Here is a 15332-nt window from a genome sequence, read left to right as displayed (position 1 = left end):
GCTAAAATGCAATTAATAATCTTGAAGATCCCCCTAGTTTGAAGGGAGATTCAGGCAAATATAAAAAAGCAATGTGATAAGTGCTGCATGTGGAATGTTGTGGGATTAGGATAAAGGAATGTATAATCAACTTGCCTGGGTGAACACTGCATTTTACCATAATTATATAATCACTTTTACCTTGGAGGATTTAAGAGTTGAGACCATCTTCTAGTTTGCTGAATACTTAATAATAACATTTTCTTATTAAGCATGGAAAGGGTTCAGAATTGACTTTAGTAAGTGATAGATAAGTATCAGAAATATTAATTTCAATGCTAAGGTAAAATCAATTCAGTGGTCTGCAAATTATTTTTGTAAATACTACAGTCAAAGATATTATAAGAGATCATTGGATGACAGGGAAAAATAGCCCTGTATCCATTTCTTTTTAGGTTAAGATTTTGTGTCACATGATTTGTTATTCACATTTTAACATCATATCTCTATAGAGAACATGTTGAAATGTGGGAGATGATACTGAATTTTCAAGGGAATCTGACATTGAAAGTACACAGAATACAAACCCAAATATCATTCTCTCTCAACATTTTCCACTTGGGGTTTTAATGGGTCATAAGATGAAAAATTTCATTGCCCATTCAAAAAAATTCAACCCCAGAAATTTAAAATCTAACTTACTTTATAAATACATCTTCATTACTATAAGCAATAAAGGATCTGTTCTTAAGAAATTATTTGGGGATGCTTTGAGTTTACATCATCCAGAGGCATGTCAAAATGAACTTTCCTTCTTTCCCTCTCTTCTTTGTCCCTTTAAAGACTTGTCATGTTGTTTCTTAAGTTTTGGATTGAGAGTCACCTTTTTGTCACATTTGATGTGGATAACAAATGGGTGGAAATTAAGTTGAATAGAGCATAACATTTATCCAAAGTACTTTTTTTCCAGTCCAATATTGCCGCAGTCTGGCTGGGCACAATTTAGGAGCCACTTGTCAAAAGAAACGAACTTTATTTTTAGAACCACACACCAAACCACACAGCTCCTCAGGAAGAACCTTCAGAGCCCAACTGCCACCATGGGCTTCCCACAAGCCTCTCAACCTCCCCCACTCCTCCTGCTCTTGAGGCCTATTGGCTGGGTCACGTGGGCGGAGCCAAAAAAAGTCCCCCAATGAGCAGCTCCATGGTCTGAAAGGGCGGGGAAACAGCCCAATGAGCATCACCACAGAGGAACCAATCAGTTGGCAGTTAGAAGTTGCTGGGGCTGCTCTGAGCCAATCATTAGCTGGCAGCTGGAAGTTTGCTGGCAGCTGGAAGTTTGCTGGCAACTGGAAGTTTGCTGGGGCCCCTTCAGCTGTGGCTCTCAACAAATATAATATCATTTTACATGATGTTTGGTATCTTGGTTGGATTGGTATCTCCAACTTTTCTCTTTTTCTTTTTTTCCTCCAGTCCTGCATCACTCTGCATCCATCTCCCCCCGCCCCATCTTTTCTGTCTCTCTCTGTCTCACACTCTCTCAGCAGCTTTGTGTCAGCTATACTATGTTTCTGCCATCTCAGACCCTGTACATTTTCTGGCTGTTTTATAAGAGTCTATATTTGAATACATTCTGTGTGTGGTAAACATTCTCTTCAGTTTTTCTAACATGCTCAATTATGGAAATATGACCTAGAAAAACTACAAATAAGCAAGCTTAAAGAGAAAGCTGACTCATTTATTTATTCAGCAAATATTGAATAAGGCTTCTCAGACAGAGACACCAAGCTAGGAAATGTGAATAATATAATAAAATTTTTGTTGCCTTGAACGTACCAACAGAAAGATTTACAGATGAAGGTGTGTTCACAAGGGATCTTGTCTGTCAAATTCACTACTCCTTCCATAGCATAAATATGTCATTTGGTTTACAGTAAGGACTCAGTAAGTATTTATGGAAAGAACAGATGACTTCTGAACCAGGGAAGTTGTAGAGATCTTTACAAAGTTCTCTCTGAGAGTTCAGTGGACTAAGGCCAAGAGTGTTCCTACAGAGTTTACAAGGTCACCTTTCATTTCCTCATTTATTCTCTTTGTAGTCCCAAAAGAAGTTAGGTCTTTTATATACCCCGAGACAAAGCTCAACAGTTAAATTACTGAATTTGTAATAAAATGACATTTTTGCATGTCAAAATATCTAGAAAAAAAAGGTAGGCATTCAATATGTATACTATCTTTAGTTTTTACTTTCTCACTTGTTACTTTTCTTTTTGTACTTCCATTTAAATTTCAATCTTAGCCTGACTTAGGTTTTGTAGGTCCTAAAGCTTATATAGTTTGGAGATCCCCTTGAGAAAAATAATAAATTAAAATTTGGTACAAATATTAGTATTTAGAGTAAGAAAAAATTATATTTAAAAAAATTGTAAACTACCACAAAGATTATAAAAATCCAGAAAAATGTTTTTACTGATTACTTGATGACTACAAATTTGTTTTCCATTGTTTTGTATATAGTATTTGAATGTTTTTCATATAGTGACAATTGTATACTGCATTTTCTGTAGGAAATATGGAAGGATAATTTAATTTTTTCCTGTAGCATGATTAATCAAAATGAATCTTTTGCCAGGCAAGGTAAAGCCTGTTTGTGATTCCAGGGGCTTGTGAAGCTGATTCAGGAAGATCATAAGTTGGAGACCATCCTCAGCAGCTTAGCAAGGCCCTAAGCAACCTAGCATGACCTTGTCTCAAAATAAAAAAAATAAAAATAAAAATGACTGGGGATGTGGCTCAGTGGTTAAGTGCCCTCTGGGTTCAATCCCTGGTAACAAAAAGAAAATTAATCTTTTAAAAACATAGGTATGTACTTATTTTAGCATCACAGCTCATAATTCTCTGATGATTAGTGACATTGAGTATCTTTTCATATACTTTTTGTATATATATCTCCCTCTCAAAGTATACTTTTTCCAATATCTATCTATCTACCTATCTATCTATTATCTATCTGTCTGTCTATCTATCTATCTATCTATCTATCTATCTATCTAATCTTTAGGGAAATGTCTGCTTAAGCACTTTGCCCACATTTGCCTTGGGCTATTTATTTATTTTACAATTGAGTTGTGACATTATATATTTTTTACATTAATCCTTTATCACATATATGATTTGTAAATGTTTTCTTCTGCTCTCCATGTTGCCTCGGTTGATTGTTTTCATTACTACTCATAATTTTCAAAGTTAGATGAAGTACCATTTTTTTTTAGCTTTGCTTTCATTGCATATGCTTTCATGTTATAAACAAGAGATCATTGCCAAGACCAATGTTAAGAAGTTTTTCTTCTATGTGTTCTTCTAGGAGCTTTATAGTTTCAAATCTCACTTTTAAGTCTGTAATTCATTTTGACTTGATTTTTGTGTGTGGTGTAAGATACAGGCTAATTTCATTCTTTTGCTTATGGGTATCTACTGTTCCTGCACACCATTTGAAAAGACTGTCATTCCCCTTCACTGTCTTTTTCCGTACCCTTTCTGCATGTAGTGTCATGTTTGAGTTTGCTTATGAATATAGACAGCTCCCGCTCTATTATTTCATTTTTTCAAAATGTTAAGTGTCAACATTACGAAGAAGTTTAGAATGAGATGCTCGTTTTGGAAAGGTTGAAACGGAGAAGATCCTCAAATGTCAGTTTAGATACTTGGATTCTAGTGTGCATGTAAGTGTAGTCTTCATTTGACTGTGGTCCTGAATATAAATAGAATACTTACTCTCTGCATATTTTTAATCTTTCTTTCTCTTTTCCCCATCAACCCATATTATGCAAGTGTGATTTAGATGTGGTCCTTGTTTGGGGGGAGCTTACAATCTAATTGTAGTTGGGAGAATAAACAAAATAATTCCTTTTATTTTAAAGGAAAACAATTCCAAATGGTGATAAATACAGTCTAGATTCAGGAGCAAGGCAGCTGATAAGCAACCTGGTGTTTGGTGTGTCATTTCAAACACTGCAGGGGTTTCAATGGGTTTCTCCTTATCTCCATATGAGGAGAATAGCATGAACCAGAGGTAACCAAGTGTGAGGAAGCATGGAGTTCAGAGGGGAGGAAGAAGATCAAATTACTAGAAGGAGGAAATAAGTCTATTAGAGTGAAGACAGCCGTGTGGCAGAAGGGTGTGCTGTGACTATACAGAAACTTAAATGTCAGGCTAACTTTTAAGTTTTAAATTTCATTTTTATTTAGAAAATCTCTTTTATTCCAATAAGGAAGCCTAATTTCCTGGAAATAATGTGTCCTTTTATGACAATATGATCAATAACATTCATTAAATATAATATATATAAAAGCAATTATTTATAACAGGTCTAGATGAGTCTTGCATTGTAGAGATGAAGACAGATGTGAAAAAGAATAACTCATAACTCTAATACCCTTTTTCAAATGTCACTGTAGAAATATGTACATAAAACAGACAATTCTGGAAAAGGAACTGCTGCCTCGGAGGGGATTGGGGTCTTAAATGATGAAAAGAGTTGACTCCTTTTCAAGTGGGAAGATAGACTTTCCAGAAAGAGATAGGGGGTAAAGGGGGACAAAAATCAAGCCTAGTTAAAAATCAGTGGGAACTTGGGAAACAGCAAATGCTCTCTGATGCTAGTTAGGATGGATGAAAAAGGTGACAGGTGATAAGCTGCAAATGTGGGTTGGTGCCAGGTTGCAAGGGGTATGTGGACAAGGAGGAATCTCTAGAGCTTGTTGGCAGGGAACTGGTGAGAGTAGATGGGAGGTGTGCGGTCAAGTAGTCCAGTCACTGTGTGCTGCTGAGACAGTGGCATTCAGGATGAAGAGGGGGACCTGACTCGGGAGGAGTTCTCCTTGAGTAATAAAATGGTCTCTAGCTTCTGTGAGCTAGAGACAGAGTATGCTACACTGGAGACAAAGAATAGATTAGACTAAGTCCATGGCCACTTTGGGGGATTTTAAGAAGCAGATAAGGACTCCCTTGAAGAGAAGTGCTTTCATCTTTTTCTACTAAAAAGTCTCATTTCAAATTATTTGCTTGATTTTTTTTTAAAGAGAATTTGGTGAGTCTCCCCAAAGCACAGAGTCCGAAAGCCATTATCACCTTGTGTTTTATATAAAACTTTCACACAGATTCTTGTTTTTATCCCTGACTAACCTTAGTAGTTTCCTTAAACTCTTCACATAGAAAAATCATTAGAGTTGCTTTTTCTTTCTCTTTCAGCTCCATGGTTTGTCCAGGGAAGTATTTCCTTTAGAAAGACATTATACACAATTTCAGATTTCCTTATCCATTCTCACAAAATTATCATTGAACTTGATATTTTCCAGTGTCTGCTTTTATTTACACAGTATAACCTTGTGAAGAATTGAGCCCAGGGAAACTTAACCACTGAGCCACATCCCAGCCCTATTTATTTATTTATTTTAAGACAGGATCTCACTAAGTTGTTTAGGGCTTGGCTAAGTTGCTGAGACTGACTTTGAACTTGTGATACTCCTGCTTCAACTTCCCACTGGGATTATAGGCATGTGCCACCATGTCTGGCTTATAAACTGTATTTAAGGAAGGATTCTTCAAAGTTCTAAAGACCCATTCCACTGGTCAGTATTGAGTCCATAGGAGCTACCTTTAGCTATAGAATATGTAGGGGAACTAGCTAAATCATCTATTTTTGAGAAAGTAAGAATAGGTATTTGGAGAAATTAAGAGGAGTGGAGGAAAAAATATAGTATCTTAACACAAGCATATTAGAGAGCTAAAAATATCTTTGTTCAGATGTAGTTTTATCTGACTTACCTCCCTGAATCTGTTTGTTCTTCTAAAGTTAAACTAGTCATTGTTCTGTCCTAAACTCTCCCTAACATTTATGTTTGAGGATTAAATACAATTGATGAGATCAGCACTTTGAAAATTAAATGATGCACAAATATAAGCTATTCTCTTTTATAGCATTAAGTGAGTTGCTGAATATATACTCAAAAATACTACTGATGAAATATATCAGGTTTTACATTAGTCTCATGATAACCTTATTTACCAATCAGAAGTAGCAATCATTAATGTCAACTCTTTTTATAGAGGGCAAATCTGTTATAAAACATTTTTGGAAGCACGATAATGCATTTGGTTCTTCTATAAACTCTATACAGTAAATGTAAGCAAACTCTGCCCATTTTACTGATAGGAAAACTAAGTTAGTGAGATTAAATGAATAGCTCAAAGTCCCATCACTCTGAGTGGTTTGTTTAGCAACTATGTTATCTACAAATCTTTCACAATTTTAAAATCTGTGTTGCTGCTCTAGTGTTTATAGGTCACACATCTTCTTGCCCATTTGACAAAGTCTAAATCTTTACATTTAGAGGAATAGGCTCTTAGTTGTTTACCCTTACTTTATCTATATGGCATTCCTTTTCATTTCTCCCTAATATGAAGCTTCCAACCTGCCCATCATTTCCTGCACAAATCCACAACTCTGCAAAACTCCTGCCCCACTAAACTGTCTTTCTGTTCTTTGCTCCCGCAACTTCTGCCCCAAGTGTCAACTCAGGTCCCTAGTCTGTGTGAAGCATTTCCTGAGTACTTGAGGCCATGCAGATCTTCCATTTCCCTGAACTTCTGGAAAATAGAAATATATATAGAATGCATATATTACATTTAATTATAGAAGTAAATTATACACTGTATCAGGTTATTCCATATGTCTTAGCTTTTCCTCCACAAGTAGATTTGAAGGTCTTATATTTCTTAAGCAATTTCAGTAGCACAAGGACAATGGAAAGAACATGAAAATAACTAGTTCAAATCTAAATTGAGCCAACAATTAATCCTTAAGCAACTTCTAAGACGTATTCTGCACTTTTATTGCAAATGAAGAAACAAGTCCAAAGAGCCAAAGATCCTAATTCAAAAAGGACAGCTAGCAATGAAATCCTGATACACTGAATGTGTGGTCTAAAGCTTGATCCTCTAAAACTTTCAAATGAACATTTGACTGAAATACAAATACGGTGTTGTGTTGTGTTGTGTGTGTGTGAGTATGTGTGCATCTATACATGTGTGTTTGTGTGTATGTGCTTTATTATCCCAAGTTGAGAGAACCCAGAAAAAAAAAAAAAAAGAAGCACTCCTGGTTAATGGTAGCTTTTATGTTAATTTATGTGCATCTTATATTCAAAACTGAGAAGACCAAAACTGATGGGGATTTTATCAATAGAAAAGGCAGATAAGGACTTCTAACTGAGTCAGGATATTAAAGTGAACTGCAGAGATATTCACTTATGCATGCAGTCATGAGATATTTAATTCATATCTGTAATACCACCTACAGAGCTTAACTATATGATGGCTTTTTCCCTATATGTAATGCAAATCTTTTCAGAGTAGGGGTAGTGCTTTCTGCTTATGCTCATTTTGTAATCTCAAAAGTAACTGAAATAGTGCCAGCAATATGTAATTCATAGCAATACCTTGTTAAAAGAAACATAGATTATCTGCTTTATATTTTTCTGGTGTGTGAATTTTTTCTCTGGGTGGACATATGGAGTGCTGACTGTTTTTTTTTTTTTTCTTTGAGCAATGGGCAACTCAAATATTTAGAGAGCACAAGCCTATTTCCGTTTCCTTTTAGGATGTGTTCATTTTGAGGAGCCGGGATCCTAGTAGTTTAGATCCAAGTGAGGTCCTTAGAGATCTTCTGATCTGACCCCTTTATTTTAGATGAGTTATAAAATGTACCTGAAGTTATATGGGCAGTTATTGGTGGTCAGAGATGAGAGGAGAATAAACCAGTTCTTCTTGTTCTTAGAATTTCTGTCTCACCTGTGTCTCTGTCCCTGTCTCTCTCATTTTCTTTATTTTCCTACCAAATTTCTTTATTAAATCTTCAGTTTTCAAAAGAATCATTGAGAGTAGCAAGGCAGTTTGTTTAAAAGGTCACTGACCCTTTCTTGTCTGTCTTCTTTTTGTCCCTCTAGCCCTCTTCAATCTAATTCCTGTGGGCCTGCGCGTGGTGGCCATCCAAGGGGTGAAAGCCAGCCTCTATGTGGCCATGAATGGCGAAGGCTATCTCTACAGCTCAGTAAGTACCTTGTAGTGTGTGTGTGTGTGTGTGTGTGTGTGTGTGTGTGTGAGAGAGAGAGAGAGAGAGAACTGGCATTGAGAGGTAATAGACAAGCCATTATTTTAAAGAAGCAACTTGAAAGTTTAAGTTATTTTGTGTTTTTGAATCCAGTTTTCAGCGCTATTATTAAGATTTTATAATTCAGACTGCTAAAGATCATGTTCTATGGCATAAAAAAGAGCCAGGTACTCTGTGTGTTGTAAGTCCTCTGTTTCTGTCTTCCACTTCTAGAGGGTACCCTAGTCTTTAGAATTTTACCTGTTTAATTCAAGGAGAAGATGTTTTTCCTTTTCAGTCACCCCTATCTCCAGCACAAAAGATGGTTTAGGAAAGAATACGCTTCAGTCTTCCTGGATGTAGTATTTGTCCTGTTGTGGAAAATTTTAAGAATAGGTTATGTTTTTGTTTGTGTTTAAATCTGGTTGGCACCTAAAAAGTCATATTTTCAGAACAACTTCTTAATTAAAAAGCCGTGTGACTTTATGGAATGAGCTCTGGATTAGAGGCAGGGATGTTTTGGTAGTGTTTACATTTTAGGTAGTATCTAGATAGCCCTTTGGACAAATCACTTCCCCTTTTTGGATTTCTTTCTGGACTTTTCAAACAAGGGTGCTGGTCACCATCGTGGCTAATGCCACTTTTGAAATCTAAAACTGACAAAATTACATAGCAGCAAGGACCGCATTATGAACATTGACATATCTTAAAGTTCTTAATGCTATTCTGATGCTTGTCTCACTCTCAAAATTATCAGTTATACATTGAGAGGATATATCTGTACCTAATGTTGTACCACACAATTTCTGGTTTCTTATACGGGAGTTGCCAGCTCATGAAAAATGAAAAATAATTCCTTAAAAGTCATGTTACAGGGACACAGCCACATCAATGTTTATAGCAGCACAATTCACAATAGCTAAACTGTGGAACCAACCTAGATGCCTGAATGGATTAAAAAAATGTGGCAGACATACACAATGGAATATTACTTAGCAATAGAAGAGAATAAAATCATGGCATTTGCAGGTAAATGGATGGAGTTAGAGAAGATAATGCTAAGTGAAGTTAGCCAATCCCAAATAACCAAATGCCAAATGTTTTATTTGATATAAGAAGGCTGATTCATAGTGGGATAGGAAGAAGGAGCATGAGAGGAATAGACGAACTCTAGATAGAGCAGAGGAGATGGAGGGGAGGGGAGGGGGCATGGGGTAATTAATGATGGTGGAATGTGAGGATCATTATTATCCAAAGTACATGTATGAAGACATGAATTGGTGTGAATATACTTTGCGTATAACCAGAGATATGAAAAATTGTGCTCTCTATGTGTCATAAGAATTGTAATGCATTCTGCTGTTATATATAAATAAAAAATTCATGTAAAATGTGGATAAAATACCAAAAATGATAAAACAACACTTCAAAAAGCAAATGTTTATTTGCAACCCAGTTTAAGAAATACAATATTCCTATCATTTTATTTGTAAACACCATTCTCCCATCTCATCCCGTTTCCTGGCCCTCATCACCATCCCAAGAAACCATTATCATATTTTTTGGTATCATTCCTTTGTTACTGAATATGTTTTTTAAAAATAATTACCAAATATGTTTGTATATGGAAGCAGCACATTGTTTACTTTTGGATGGTTGAGTACTGTATATAAATGGAATTGGCAAGTACAGCAATAACAAAAAATCGTGGTTGAATATTTCTACCCTTACTTTCTATGATCAATAAATTACATAAGGTTATATACGAAGTTCACATAATTCTACTTGACTCTAAATTAGTTATCAAACAGTTTTATTAGGCTCTTTCACTATTCAGTTAAATGCATCTCTGATAAATTTACTTGCTTATTAGTAATATATCAGCCATTCATATTAGAATTAAAGTCATTATAGTTTAAATGTTCCCCCCAAAAAAGAAATGACAAATATCTGTGATGATGATGTGCCAACTACCCTGAATTGATCATTACACATTGTGATTGTGAATTAAAATGTCACACTGTACTCCATAAATATGTCAAATATGTCAATTAAAAATAAAACTGTATTTAAAACAAGAATTAAAATTACAATTTTACTCCTGAGAATACTCAGATCTAAGTACACATTTATATACTAAAGGAGCACTTACACATTTTTCAGCAGTTACTGCTCAGAATAATATCTAAAGATAAAAACATTTTCAGTAAAATAACAAGCACTCAATTTTAGTGTGTCATGGTTTGAACAATCCTTTGTGTCTAGTTATTGTGAATTCATTTTAAAACCTAAAATCAAAATCAGAAAAAAAAGATAACAGATTGTTTTGAATAATTACAGAGTTAAGCTATTTAAGGTAAAATTTCAAAAGCAATTAAAGCTAAAACACAGAGATAGTATTAATATAGTATTAATTTAATTAAATAGCATTAATTAATTAGTATAGTATTAATTTAAGGACTCAATCAGTCATTAAAAACAGCTGAATGTGGTATATATTGTAATATAATAATGTAACCTTTATACATAAAGATTACATATATATTTGTCTATATTTTATTTACTATTACACATGTTATATTGAAAAAGTCATAATTCAGAAAATAATTACACAAAAACTGTAGAGTTCAAACATTTGTACTAGAGTTAATTTCCAAATCCAGGAAGAAGAAAAATTCAGGAAGTCTGACATAGTATTGTAGGCAGGAGACTGTGTCCTTCTGTGTGTGTATGTGTGTGTGTGTTTGCACACACATGTGCAGAATGGTGGGACAGTGAGGGGAGTGGTTTTATCCTCTTCAGCTTTTTAAAGAGATGCATTTTTTTTTTCATCCCTCACCTATAGAACTGCAGTTAAGACATAGGGATCTGAAGCCCATAGAGGGAGAGATACAAAACAAAACAAAACAAAACAAAAAAAACCTTTTGAGAATTAGACTGTAGGAGTGTCTTTGTAATGTGGCAAACGCCTTTGTAAAATCAATAATCACTTATTGAGTTACAAGCTTTGGGTACCTAGATTTTTGGGGGTTTCCTCTCTACTTAAACTAGCTTCATAACCAAGAATCATGATGCTTCCCCCTGTGTTATGGATCTGTGATGATACTAGGAATAATTTTTAAGTATAACATCACTGACATTGATCATCAGGGTCTCTGCTTTAAAAAATGATTGTCTTTATGGCTAGGACTAATATGAGTAAATGCTGTTTTTTAACTTTAAACAAGGGATGAAGCTCTGAAGATTCTGTAATAGGATGTAAGAGGGTCAATATTGGAGGATCAGGCCTTACCACACCTTATACTGCTGCTGCTCCTCTGGCTGGTGTGCCTCAGCAGGAGGGTAGGGCCAGGGCCTTGTGTAGAGTTAAAAATCTCTTAATCTCATCTTTCCTGAGATGTGTTTGGTATGCCTTAAGGCTCAAGGTCACTTGAAAATCAATTTCCTATGTCCTGTGAAAGGCATAGCTGCATACACCAATATGGAACATAAACTGGGTATGTGGAAGGAGGGGCAGTAACTGGGCAAACTGAAGAAGTCCGAAAGAAGTTGAGAGTTCAAGAGGAATTCACAAATGGTACTGTTTACCTAGTGTCATTTGTCTGGTTCATAGAAATTAATTTCCTTGTTACTTTTGGTTTTCTCACTGTTCGTTAGCTTTTCATTGCTCTTACCAAAATACTTGACAAGACCAACTTAGAGGAAGAAAATTTTATTTTAGACACACAATTTCAGAGGGTAAGTCCATAGTCAGACAATTCCATTGCTTTTGGGCCAGAGGTGAGACAGAACATCATGGTGGATAGGCATGGCAGAGAAATGCCCATGAGTTTATGGGAGCAGAAAGCAGAGAGAGAAAGAGAGATATACATAGGGAGAAAGGTACACATGCGCCAGGTACAAATATAGTCCAAGATCATATCCCCAGCAGTCTGCCTCCTCCAGCCACATACCCCCTGAAATCACTAGCCAGAATCCATTAGCTATCAATGGATTAATCCAGCAAATGAATTAATCCATAATGAGGTAAGAGGCCAAATCATTGCAAGAGCTTTGAGGGGGATATTTCAGATCAAAACCATGACACCCTTTTTCACCAAACTATAGAAGAATAGAAGAGAGGTAAAAATGAACTGATTGGTAGCACAGTACTAGAGTTTTAAGATTCATTTGAAAATTTGTATTTTAATAGGTTGCTGATGTGTCCGGGATTTGTTTTTACCATTGTAGCTTGTATTTTTTCATCTACTTGTGCTTCTCTTCTTTTTTCCTATTTTCTGTTGAATTATTAAAGTTTCTTTCCTTTTTTAAAAATTATCTGGCTAGGTTATAAACTTAGGCTTTATTTCTATTTCTTTAGTGATTGCCTTTATTTTTTTAAACATACATTCATAATTACATAGATTTCTAAATAACTTTTGTGTTTCTGTCTTCCAAATAGCTCATGGGCACTAGGATATTTTATTGACTATTAAACACTACCACTCTTTTAGCTAATTTGATGAATTGTTCTCTAAAATAATTGTTATTTTATAGTTAGTCATTAAATCGTACCAATTTTTATAATAATGTGTGTAGTTTTTGCTTGTATGTGTATCTATTTTGGTCTTCTGAATTTACCTTCCCTTTAAGCCATTGTCTCTATTGTTTTTTGTGAGGCTCTGTGGGTAGTTAATTCACTTTATCTTGATATCCACGCAAATGTCTTCCTTTCACTTTTACACTTGAATTGCAATTCAAACAGTAATAAGATAAAATCCCATTGGCTTCTGGCATCAATTGTTGATGATGGAAAGTTTGCTGTAAGTTTAATACTCTTTGTCGGTGACCTTAATAGAAACTTTAAAAAAAATGTTTTGTCTTTATACCTCCTGCTCTGCAAATTCACTCTAATGTGTAGTTGTGAATCTATCTTTTCCTATTAGGAATTGGAACAGAATAATGATCCAAAGAATCATACCTTTCGAATTCTACAATATTTTAACTCTTATATACACATCTTATTTCTCTCTCATGCTTTCCAGTCTCTTGTGCTGATAATACTTAAGTGATTTAAGTTAGAAGCTTTCAAATTCATCTAGACTAGGATTTCTGCCATCTGTTTTGTGATTTCAATCACAGCGTTTTTCATTTTTGGATGCTGAATGTTTTCTGTTTAATATCTTCCTGTACTTGATTTATTTCTTCCTGTTTTTGTTCTCTGGCTTCACTTTTTTCTTTTCACAGAAATCCATTAATTCATCTATCTCTCTGAGCTTTCCTAACATACTTTATCAGACTTTTCCATAAAGTTAATTTCTCTTGTAATGAATTCATATCCCAATCATTGATTTTTGTTGATTGCCATTTTAGACTTAGATTAAATTAGAGTTTAGAATTTGTTCTTTGTGTTTTGGGGATTTTGGTCTCTACTCACATTTCTCCTCCTCTCCCCTTTTTTCTTTTCCTCTGAGGACTGCTCTTACTTTGTTAGCACTTTTTGGTTGTTTCTGTACAACCTCTGGTAGACCTTTGAATAAGATTTTAAAAGAGACATTTCAAGGCTCCTACATTAGGGTGACATTGGGGAAAGGACAGGATCCCAGGCTAGGGTTGTGGCTTGGCTCAGTTACATTTTTTGTGATGCTTTGTTTATGACTCTGTCTTGCTTTAAGGAGATAGCAGTATTTTTAAAAAATGTTTTTATTTCAACCTTTTTAGAGTAGGAGCTCTACAACTCTATCCAGTTCTTGATTTTAGCAGCTATCCTGGCTCTGGTTCCCCATCTTGCACAGCGGATTTTTATTTCTGTTGACTGAAGGAACTTGGCTACACCATCTCCTTCAGGACCAGAAGCGCAGTAAGCCTGCAGCTGCAACCTACTGGTGTGTTCTCCTTCTGTTTCATAGGGATGCTTACCTTGCTTGGATCCTGGCAATAAGTTTAGTCCTTACACTAATGTATTATCTTCATCCATGCTATCTGGACAGAGGACCTTCATGACAGTTTTAACTCCAGTGCTTTTCTCTGTTTCTCCCTCTTTAATTGTGGCATGATATACAAAAACTAAAATTTAACATCTTAACATTTTTTAGTGTACACTGAAGTATTGTTAACTGTATGCATGTTGTTTCACAAGTCTCTAGAACCTCTTTCATCTTACAAAATTGAATGTCTATTGACAGCAAATCCCCTTTCCTCTCCTCCTCCACTCCTAGCAGCCTCTATCCTACTTTCTGTTTTTAAGAGTTTAACCACTTCAGATACTTCATGTGAGTGGAATTATGCAGAAATTTTCTTTTCTTTTTTTTTTATCTTCTCTTCCCTTTTCTTTCTTCCTTCCCCCACCTCTTTTTTTCTTCTCCCTACACTTCCTCCCTCTCTCCCTCCCTTCCTTCCTTCCTTCCAGCTTATTCTACTTAGTATAATGTTCTCAGCATCCATCCATGTAGCATAGGACAAGATTTCTTCTTTTTTAAGACTTAATAAAATTCATTGGTATATCTGTACCATATTTTATTTGTTCATTTGTTGATGAATATGTTACTGTCCCCTCTTGCTTATGTGATTAGTGTATATGAAAATAGATATACAAATGTCCCTTCAAAATCTCCCTTTCCATTCCTTTGGATATGTACTCACATGTGGGGTTCCTGGATCATATGATAATTCTATTCTTAATTTTTTGAGAAAACTCCATTTTGTCTCCCATAATGGAAATGCCATTTTATATTATCATCAACAGTGCACAAAGGTTCATATTTTTCTATTCTTACCATATTTTGTTTTTATTTTAATTTTTATTTTTTATCTTGACCCTATTACCAAGTGTGAGATGATATTTCATTAGGATTTTGATTCACATTTCCTTAATACTGATGTTGAACATCTTTTCATATACATGTTAGAAGGTTGTTTGTATTTCTTCTTTGAAATGTAACTATTCAATTCTTTTGCCTATTTTTAAAAATGAGGTTTAAGTGTTGTTGAGTTATGGAAGTTGTTTATATATTCTGATATTAACACCTTGTCAGGTAAATGGTTTGAAAATATTTCCATTACCTTTTCATTTCCTTGGTTATTTCCTTTGCTATCCATAATTTTTAAAGTTTGATGAAGTCCATTTGTTTTTTGTTTGTTTATTGTTTTTGACTTTAGAAGCCTTTGCTTTTGGTGTCATATCCAGGAAATTATCATTACCAAATCCAGTGTCATGAAGAT

General features: G+C 34.9%; 1 protein-coding gene across 1 annotated transcript in view; it reads left to right on the top strand.

The window, feature by feature from the left end:
- Fgf12 (fibroblast growth factor 12) overlaps positions 1–15332 on the top strand; it is a 231206-nt gene that overhangs the window by 61351 nt on the left and 154523 nt on the right. Inside the window, exon 3 of the mRNA XM_076868197.2 lies at positions 7990–8093. Coding sequence (XP_076724312.1) covers positions 7990–8093 — 104 coding nt within the window. The remainder of the gene's footprint in view (positions 1–7989; positions 8094–15332) is intronic.

Source organism: Callospermophilus lateralis, chromosome 10, assembly GCF_048772815.1.
Source record: "Callospermophilus lateralis isolate mCalLat2 chromosome 10, mCalLat2.hap1, whole genome shotgun sequence".
Classification (NCBI taxonomy): domain Eukaryota; kingdom Metazoa; phylum Chordata; class Mammalia; order Rodentia; family Sciuridae; genus Callospermophilus; species Callospermophilus lateralis.
This window is presented reverse-complemented; position numbering and strand designations above follow the sequence as displayed.